Source organism: Phyllostomus discolor, chromosome 3 (genome assembly GCF_004126475.2).
Source record: "Phyllostomus discolor isolate MPI-MPIP mPhyDis1 chromosome 3, mPhyDis1.pri.v3, whole genome shotgun sequence".
Taxonomy (NCBI): domain Eukaryota; kingdom Metazoa; phylum Chordata; class Mammalia; order Chiroptera; family Phyllostomidae; genus Phyllostomus; species Phyllostomus discolor.
The window spans coordinates 196,207,369-196,217,477 of NC_040905.2; the positions used below are offsets into that span (position 1 = coordinate 196,207,369).

Genomic DNA, 10,109 nt, shown 5'->3' on the forward strand with positions numbered 1-10,109 from the left:
TTCTGTCCTTGTCGGTGGAGGTGAAGAGCTGAAGTGAGAAGTTTAATCTGTGGGCGCTTTAATGAATAGCCTCATTAGAAACCTGTGGGCGTTTGGCCAGATTATCATTAGGGCCCTTTTATAGAGCTAAGATTCTGAAATGGTACTATATTTACATTTTTATAAACTTAGGTAAAAGTGTTTTATGCCTCTATTCTTTTGTAGGAGGGTGGGGGAATGACAGAACAAAATTATAGGGAGCGGTTTCGAACCTCAAATGCCCAGCTTTTAAACATCTCTTGAAGGTACCGTGGCCATCTGCAGAGGCAGCAGACGGCCCCTTAGAACTCAGGATCTGTTTGGCGCACAGTCGTGTTTATCTGAGAACAGATGTACGTGCCAAGTGTTACACGGACCAAAGAGAAATGGGGGCACTTGCCCCTTAAAATTTTAAGGAAATTTCTGATATCCCAGGTATCTTTTACTTACTACCGAGGAAAAATAAGAGGACTGGCTATGTTAGCATTCATCAGGTTTAGCTGATACTAAAAAAATGTATCTTTGGATTTTATTTTGCTTATCTGTATTTCTTCCTGACTTCCTAGAAATCTCATTTCTGCCATTGTCCCAGCAGTCTGCCCACGTGGTAAAAACGTGGTCAGTCTCTTGGAGCCGTGGTCATTGCCTAGGTCAGGATGAAGGGACTCTCCTTAGTGGAAGGACTGGGGTTCTTCTCTTCCCTCAAGGAAACATTGTTCAGAATCCAAGCGTGAAGGAAGGGCCGCTAGTCGGCCCAAGCACCATCCGGTACTCGGGGTGTCTTTACCGTCTCTATGCTCTCTGCTTGTCACCCACCAGAACCCCCAAACGTCTCCATTTTAGAAACATCTGGAGAAGAATCCTGGGTAGAGGATCCCACAGCCCCACCAGTTAGAAAATTTTTCTAGTGCTTAAGTCTTAAGGCCGTCACCATTTCCCTGTTGCACTTGGTATTCAGGAGCCACGGCACGCAGGTATTATCACGTCACGTAACTGGGATCTGCACTCGAACACTCAGGGTTCTATTCATCTCTAATGTCTTCGTACCAGATTTCACCACCAACCCTTTCCTCCCTTTCCTCACTGGTCGTACTTCTTCATGAATTCCCCAAGTTCCACAAATCATGGGCTGCTGTGTCATTACACATCCGTTAGGTACTGTGCCTGAATCTTAAACACCACAGTTGGCATACATGATTTTAAAATGTTACATGAAAAAAACAGTTGAAATTGGAGAATTAACAAGTATTTTAGTACCATGGAATTTATGTTTAGAAAAACCATAAATTCCTTATGATTTGACTGATAGGTTTGACTGATAGGGCAGTACACTTGAACCCCCAGACTTGGGCGCTAATTTTGGTTAAGTGGAAGCCAGTGCTGAGCTGGTGTTATGGACCAGTCTGCCAACCCCAGACTGAAAGTTCTGTGGAAATCAGAGACTTGGCTTTTCTTAGACATCAATATAAGTAAATCTAGCTACTTTAAGACAGTAAGTCAGACATGGTCTCTGGTGGGTTATGATGGTGCATTCGAGGCACATAAATGTTATTCATACAAACTATTGTGTGTGGATGAAATATAATTAATCTTAATTGACTAAAACGATCCTCTTCACATTTGGATATGGGCTAAGGCCAAATCTGGAACCTAATAACTAAATAACATTTGCTAAACAAATTACTTACCCTTGCTAGTTCCCTCATCTGAAATGAGAGGATCTTTTTAGCTAATTAGGATATAAAATTCTGCAAGTCTGCAAGCTCACATAGGTTTAGGGTAGATTAGATGGCCTGAAATTGAGAAATGTTATGGGCAATTAATTTAAAAGCCTACATAATTAGTTGTAAACTTGAATCAGCTTCATAGTACTTAAAAGATTCAGAGTGTCCTTGATAATTGTGTGTGGAATGAGTCACTTGGTCTCAGGTCAGTGACCTAAGGTTTCTTATAGACTCCTCCCGGGGTTCAGTAGGGGAGGGAGAAATTTCAGTCAACAGTCTCTCCTTGCATAACCCCGGGAAGGGTGAGCAGGATGCGGTGGTGGAACAGCTCGGGCTTTACCGCCAGCACACCAGGCTTTGGTTTCTGGCTCTGCCTCTGACCAGTAGCTCCACTGTGGGCAGGTTAACCTCTGGACCTCACTTTCCATTTTTAACAGTAGGGATGCTAAGTAGTTCGTAGATTATAAGAATTAAGCGAGCTAGGGGGAAAGTGCATGAACTGCTCTGAAAATAAGTTTCCTTGCCTTCAGAGGGAACAGGATTCATTCTCACTTGTTAAAATCCGTGGTAACAGTGTTTACTGATGATTTTAAAATCTGTGTTTCTTTATTCTTTTAGTAGGGGTTTAGGTACTGTGCTAGGGCAGAAAAAAGGGATGCTCCTTAGGGTTGGGGTTGTGTGTTTCAAAAGCAGCTGCCTGCCTCGTGTTGCCTTTGGCTAGGAGGTGAAGCAGCTGAGACCACAATCCAGGAAAAAAACGTTCAGAGAACAGAATAATCAGCTCCTCGCCAGTGTAAGGCCTACATTGACTGAAGGACACCTGTGATGGGGTAAACAGGCGAGCCTGGAATCCCTGCCCCAAAGGACATCGAGTAGCCCTAAGTTCCACCGCCTTGGAGTCTCACTGCCTGTGAAAATCTGGAGAAGCTGAATCCACAAACCAGCGGTTTAGCTCTTAGTTCATGCTAAGTTCTAAAAATAATGCAATGGGTATAAGGAAGTGAAATCATTTGTTATGGTACATTATATTGCGTCACATGAAATATAGTTGTTAATGTGTTTTCTTGTTTCTTTTTAATCATTTTAGAAAACCGAGGACACTACTGCCGCTTTGATGTGACATTGGCAGAAACACCCATTTCATTATTTTTATGGAGAAGAGTGAGATATAGCCCCTTTTTCTGGAAAAAAAAATAACTTGTTAGTAAAAAGGTGATAAAAATACACGTCAAAGACGTGAAGCTCTGACCTGTGTGGCTCAGTTGGTTGGGCATCGGCTCGTAAAATTGATAGGTGGCCGGTTGGGTCGCTCGTTGAGTCGCAAGTGTGAGAGGCAACAATCGAAGTTCTCCTTCGCTTCCCCTCTCTCTAAAAATAAGTAAAAAATTTAAAAAGTGAAGAATTACTGTTGACAATAGGGACACAAATGAGATGTTTGTGTGTTTAAGGACACCGACATCTCTAAAAAGTGCTGAGATTAAGCCGCCGGGTGGAGACGTGCGCCCCGATGCGGGCCCCAGGTCGCAGCTCAGCAGCCGGGACAGATGCGGCTCCGCTCGCGTTCAGAACGCAGGAAGAGTGGGATTCGCGTGTCAGTTGGGGCCCCAAACCGCCGCATACCTGCGGTGCCGGTCCCCGCGGCCGGGGCAGGCCGGGCAGCGGGCGGGCGGGCTGCGACAGCGGGGCGGGCGCTGCCACTTCCCCGCCCCCCGGGCGGCGCTAGGGGCCCGCAGCGCAGCAGCCGTCCCAGCTCACCACCCTCGGAGCGCAGCGCCGCCGCCATGTCCGCCGGGGCCAGCGTGAACGCCCTGCAGCGCCTGGTGGAGCAGCTTAAGCTGGAGGCCGCCGTGGAGAGGATCAAGGTGAGGCCGGCGGAACGCCGCCTCCGGGCGCTGAGCGCGTCTGACGGCCGAGGCTGGCGGCCGTTGAGCCGGCCGCGCGCCAGCGAACAGGGCAGCGGGGTCCCTAGAGAGGCCGCGCGGGCGGGGCGGCGGGCGGTGGGACAGGGAGCGCTCCACCCGCTCGCTACTCCACGGCCCCGAGGGATGGGAGCCCGCATGGGCCGAGCTGGACCCAGGCGCCCGGGAGCGGGAGCGGCAGGGATGTGGGCCAGAAGGGAAGGGGACTGGGCCCGGTGCTCCGGGGAGACGTGCTTGCTGTCCCCGCCCAGGCGGCCTGGGACCCAGTGCCCCCGGGACGTTTGCATTTCGGTGGTGGTGGGGACGAGACTTGGCGGAGTGGAGCAGGACGGACGCGAGCTGACCAGTGATGCAGACCACGGATGGGTGGCCTGGACTCTGCTGGTGCGCGAGGGTGGAGGCCAGAGATGCCGAGGCCACCGAATGAATGGACGGGCCTCGGTGATGGATTGGGAGGGAGGAGACAGGCCACGCTCGGGATTCTGGCTTGGTGACAGAAGGGATGGCGCGGCCATTTGCTACAACATAGGGGAGGGAAAGGGGGAGGTGGGAGGTGATGAGGTCAGGTTTCCTTACGTCGACTTGAGATGTCTAGAAGGTATGTAGTGACATGGACTAAAGCTCAGAGATCACGGCTGAAAGACGGAATCTGAATGCGCGTATATGTCGGTGAAAAAGCTGTGTTAGCCGAGCGACCAGAGCAGGGGACCTAGGGACCAGACCAGCCAAAAGAGGTGGCTGAGAGAAGAAAACCAAGGGAAAGCACGATTTCTGAAGCAAAATTTGGGGCCTAGTCCACGTGTCCCGTGTTTGTTTAGTCAGTTGGTTCAAAAGCATCTGTTGCGATATGGTTGCGGTGAGGGCGGGGTGTGGAGGCGGGTAAAGGGGGAGTGGGTGACATCTCTAATAGCGTCAATAAAAAAAAAAAAGAGCATCTATTGTGCAGTTGTGTCCGGCAGCTAATGTAGACAGTGTTGTCTGCAGAACGTGTGTGTGTATCTATGCACGCTGCCATGCTGGTCCGTGTGCCTCACTCGTGCATTTTCTCTGCATCCGGCACCATCCTAGGTACTGAGAACATGGTGATTCTAGTGGGGAAGATAAACAGTGAGCACATTACCCAATAAATAAAACTATTTCAGACAATAAGTGATGTGCAGGTTATAAAACAAGGTAAAGAGGGGTATGGAATGAAGAAGAGGTTTCAGTAGTATGCAAAGCAGACTCTAGATTGTAATAAGGTATGCAGACTTAAAAAAAATCTGGTTTTCAAGAGGAAACCACTTTGTTTTTCAATTTAGGGAACAAAAAGCCATGTTTGAGGTTGAGGGGAAAGAACGAATGGAGGAGATTTGGAGGGGGAGGAGATGGGGGTCTGTCTGTCCTTTGGGGCATGGGATTGGAGGGGCGCCCTCTAAGACAGCAAGAAAGGGGGTGAGGGTGTTTGTAAAGATAGATGTTTCCAGATCCAGACTTACGGACTTGTATGATGACAGTTTTCTTTGTGAAATCGGAGGCCAGGTTTTCTTCTAGGGCAGGGGAGAGGGAGCGAGTGGAATCACCGGAGGGAGGGTGGGGGAGGGAGTGCTGTCAGGAGTTGGGGAGGAATCCGAGCAGGCAAGTCCCTAGACCTTGTGACCCAGCCACTGGGAGAGTGGAGACTGATTGCCCTGCTTGTGGTGTTTTTCCCTCCGGCGGTGTTCGCCCACCCAGGAATCTGAGTGCCCATGGTGAACGGTGGTTGTGGATGAGTAGGGGAGGTATGCCGGAAAGATGTCAGCTGAGGTGGAGGGCAAGGAGTTTGAGGGTTTCCCCAGAAAGAGGTTGAACCTAGGCTGGATAGGGAAGGCACGGAGCAGGCGTCCTGGAAATGGGCTGGAGGAAAGGGGAGGTGGGGTTCCCCCTGAGATGGAAGAGCAGGCTCAGTGAGACTAGAAAGCAGTGCCCTGGAGGAGTAGGGGAGATTGCATCGATGGGAAAATAGGATGTTGGAGTGTAAAATTTCAGATGTGGAGCAGTTAACAGGTCTTGGCTGTAACCATTGGCACTGAGGAGAAGGTTGTTTGAGGAGAGGAAGGAGGTCAGGGAACTGAAACCAGGTTGTAGCAAGTGTTCAAGATGCTGTCGCCACCTAAGCAGGATGGCAAAGCTGAGCCAGACGCCCGCCCGCCCACCCTGTGAAAAAGTTAGGGAACATACTCCCATCTGCATTTAAAACACGACTGTGGGTGATGGAACTGAGACCCAGAGAATCTGAGTGAGTTGTTCGAGGTCACACAGACAACACACTTAGTGGAGGGGTGCCCTCCTGGTAGCATGATCTGGGGAGCGTGGCAGGACTTCTCTCTGACGGCACTTAAGGGAGTCACGTGGTCCAAGGTCTGGGCTCCCCCTGTGAGGGCTCAGTGGTGGACGCTCTCTGCACACCCAGACAGGCCTTCTCTTTCACCGACTTGCTAACTGGTACACAAATCTTTGAGCATCCCTTCCCAGTGACAGGGATGCTCTGTATCCTTCCAAGAACCCCTTCTTTGCTGGGGTGAAGCCTCTTGGAAGTTGCTGGGTGAACACTGGCGCAGACCAAGGAAGGTCATATGATTTGGGGGGGGTGGTATTATCTGTCTCCTGTAGCCGGCTATAGCCTCCAAGTGTGTGTTTTGGGTTTGAATTCTTCCAGTCCAAAGTGCTAGAGAAATGAAATGCTGCCCACTTTTAGTCCCTGCATATCCTCTCACCTTTTTGACCACGTTGTTTAGGCTGGGGTTCAGTTCAGTTCTCAAGGGGTCCTGGGACAGTCTCCTTCCACGCATGTGTGGGGTTCACCTGTTCCCTCCGATACAGAGATAGAAAGCATGAGAGTAATTGGTCCCAAATTCTTCTGAATTAATAACTTCTAGATAACCATTAATCCTAATTAGAATTAATGTAAAAATGGTAGGCCTTCTGGTTGAGGTCTGAAGGTAAGCTTAAACATTACTCTGTCAATGTTATATTATATTTATATTATATAACATAAATGGTTGTTACATTAATGAAACCAAAATTCCTAAAAGCATTCTAGAAACTAGATAGCAGCTTTAACATAAGGAATTGATTTTGCAGTTATTTGGAAGCTTGGAAAATTAACACAAAGTGGTAGCAATACTTGAACAGCAGTTGGACTCATGTCTGTACAATGTAGGTGAGTTTTTACATAGAACACCTTTTCAGTGCAAGGAAAATGGGAAGTGAGAAGAGCCTCCAAGTACAAATATGCATCAAATGGAGGATAAGAGGAAATGCAGAATAATGTTGAATCAGTGCTGACTAATTTCTCCAGAAGTTAGTGATTTAAAACAACATTTATTAATTCTCGCAATTCTTAGGCCAGCAAGTTGACTGGGACCAACTGTATAGTTCTGCTGGTCTTTGCTGAGCCCTCCCATGCATCCATCTGCAGTCAAATGGAGGGTTGGCTGGGGGCCGGGTGATCTGGGGTGGCCTCATTCATGTATCTGGAGGTTGTTAAGCAGGTGGCTGGGGGTTAGCTGACTGCTTCTCTTCCACAAGATCTCCAGTTATCTAGCTTGGTCTCATGATTTTAGGGTTCTTAAAATCACAGCAAGAGAGTTAACTGCAAAGGCTTTTATGGCCTAGGCTTGGAAGCTGCCCATTATTTCTGCTGCATTCTCCGGGTCAAAACAAGTCACAAGACAAGCCCAGACTCAAGCAGTGGGTAAACAGACTCCAGCTCGTGGTGGGAGGAGTTGCAAAATATTGTGGCTTTTCTGCACTCTGCCACACATGTATTGCTAATTATGTGTCAGCACTATTCTAAGTGCTTTGCATGCTGTTAACTCAATCTTCATGTTAACCCAGTGAAGTGGGTACTATTACTAAATACATTTCACAGATGAGAAAACAGGTACTGAAAAGTTAAGAAACTTGCTCAAGTTCATACGGGTAGTGATACAGCAGAATTTGAGACTAAACAGTCTGGTTCCTGCCTCAAAGCAAGGTGGAAGAACTCCTGTTGCTTGTTTTGAGCGTGCTGGGTAGGACGTGGGCCTAGTATACATAGAGTAAAGTGGTTCGCTCACCTAGGAAACCAGGATACATCAGTGCATACTTTATAAATAAAAATTTGTAAAGGGAACATTAGAATGAGCTATTTCTTAACCAGTTGAGTCTCAGAACTAGGATTCTAAATGGATCATAGACACTGCTTTTCTGTCTTTTGTTGAATAAGCAATTAACCAAAAATATCCTATATCAGAGCTCATAGAAATGTAACCTTTCCTCTTTGAAGTTCATTATTAGACCTTTCAGCACAACAGGGGCTTTCGGAGGTCACAGAAAGTGTGATCTGGCTGTGTGATCATTTTTCAGAATATCAAATGGCTGCTGGGTGGGTCTGGCTGCGGGCGGCTTGTCCAGCTGTAGTCCTGTGGTTTCAGGTCTCCCAGGCCGCTGCAGAGCTCCAACAGTACTGCATGCAGAATGCCTGCAAGGACGCCCTGCTGGTGGGCGTTCCAGCGGGAAGCAACCCCTTCCGGGAGCCGAGATCCTGTGCTCTACTCTGAATCCTGGGTGAGTACCTTAGCCGAACCGGCCTGAGGCCATGGCGCTATCACAGGGCTTCCCAAAGGATTTTGGGCAGCTGTTTTGAATGTCTACTGTTCTTGGGGGAATTAAAATGAAAACTAGCAAAGTGCACAACTATCCCTGGAGGGTGAGTCTGGTTTGTGTTCACCTTGCCTGTGGATTACGTCTCATTGAGAGAGTCTCAGTCCCCCTTGGCAATAACGCATAAGATGTTAGTATCTTTGTCTGCTTGAGCTCTTTAACTGAGCTGGCTGGTGGTGGTAATGTCTTGAACTTAATCCTGTTCTCTCTGTCCTCACACCAGCCCAGTGCTGTCCTTTGCTGCTTGGTGCTACTCTTGGGACTAAGGACTCCCCTGAGGAGGAGACTTGTTCCTACTACCAGCCACGGTTTCTTTCCTAAAGGCTTTCAGAACTTATCTCGGTTTTAATGGCGGGAGCTTTAATGTAGCTACCGGAGAAAGTGTGAGTCGGGTTGAAAGAGCTTTAAAAGCCAATTATTGAAATGAAAACATCCCTTTGGTGGCATGTTAGAAATTTCATGGATTCTAATGCATTTTATGGGGCCTCGTTCACATTTTTACTTATTTTTTTTCCTTTTCTGGAAGAGCTCAGGGAGATTATCGGAGTCTTTTGGGGCCAACATATTTCAAATTACACTGTCAGGCACTGTTGTACCTTTCAATGAAAAATGCCTGAGTGTGAGGTACTAAGGTAACAGTTTTGTGCTAGTGTAGGGTCTCTCTTTGTACAGAGCCCTGTTATGGGTGCTGTTCCTTCAGTGGTGTGGTTTGGATGTTTTTGGGGTTTTTTTTTTAAACTTGTTACTCTCTGCTTTGAGAATACTCAAGTGTCCTATGAAGTGCTTACTAGTTAATTTTATGGATAAATCTTACTAAAGTGAAAACTAACCAAATTCTCTTTCCAGTAGGAAAGAAGTGGGCCAAGGAATCCCTTCACGCACCAAGTGATGAATGCCTGCCTCCAAGTCTCAAGAAAGCATTTTTCCCTAACCAAATGACGTTTAGGTATTTCAGACCTTCCCAGTGGCCTGGTCCTATCACCAGAATTCTACAGAAATTAATGAGTTTCAACTCAAATAAGGAAACTGGGTGAAGGAGTAGACCTTTATATAATAATGGCCCAGTTTGTTTGCTAAAGTGCTTTATACTTAAGACAAAAACCTTACCACCAAATACACAAAAATGCACCTCTTTCACAAGGGAATTACTAGTGTTTCTATACCTGGAATATGATGTATGTTTTATTTACTGGATATTTACATTTAAGAAAGGAAACCATTTTTGTCTATTAAAAAATTCAATATTTGGAATTTTGTCATTCCTAAGATTTTTACGCCATAATAAAATTTGTCCTTTTCTCATGAATTTATAATTTCTAAATAAAGATAAGCCAGTGTAAAATTGTGGGAAGAATAGGCTATATTAATCAAATGATCTCTTGATTTTTGTAAGTGAGAAGACTCTTTTGTTTTTAACACTAAAAATGGGAACTGTTTCTTAGCAAACTTGTTGGAAAGATTAATGCATCACGTACTAGACCTCCCCGTTCTCTGTGCCACACACAGCTCTTCCTAAGTTCCTCCAGAGTTGTGGATGTACTGAATAGTACATTATTTCATGTCTTTAAAAAACATGTAAAATGCGACTTACAGAACATTGCAAGTGATTAAAAACAAAGTAATGTGAAAATTTTACAACCTAAATGAATTCTTAATGTCATGTTTTACTTTAATGATGTGCCTTTGATTTAATTTGAGACACTTTCAAAAGAATACTTTGTGTTTGTAATAATCTTTGAAGAGCTTGAAAATAAAATTTCTGCTTAATTCATCATTTTCTACA

At 46.4% G+C, this 10,109-nt stretch overlaps 1 protein-coding gene across 2 annotated transcripts; it reads left to right on the forward strand.

Moving 5' to 3' along the window:
* Window positions 1-3,449: 3,449 nt before the first annotated feature.
* On the forward strand, window positions 3,450-10,109 carry GNG10 (G protein subunit gamma 10). Of its 2 annotated transcripts, none has more exons than XM_028529271.2 (3): window positions 3,450-3,604; window positions 8,098-8,230; window positions 9,177-10,109. In XM_028529271.2, the coding sequence occupies exons 1-2, from the start codon at window positions 3,524-3,526 to the stop codon at window positions 8,221-8,223; spliced, it is 207 nt and encodes a 68-aa protein (XP_028385072.1). In that variant the 5' UTR covers window positions 3,450-3,523; the 3' UTR covers window positions 8,224-8,230; window positions 9,177-10,109. The 2 variants fall into 2 exon arrangements, with proteins under 2 accessions (XP_028385072.1, XP_035877941.1); XM_036022048.1 differs by having other exon boundaries at window positions 8,098-8,229; window positions 9,173-10,109.

Excerpts from the sequence above, each read along its gene's own strand:
- GNG10 (XM_028529271.2), top strand. The coding sequence starts at position 3,524 with ATGTCCGCCGGGGCCAGCGTGAACGCCCTGCAGCGCCTGGTGGAGCAG. Across the intron at positions 3,605-8,097 it reads CCGCCGTGGAGAGGATCAAG|GTCTCCCAGGCCGCTGCAGA; the intron begins GTGAGGCCGGCG and ends CTGTGGTTTCAG.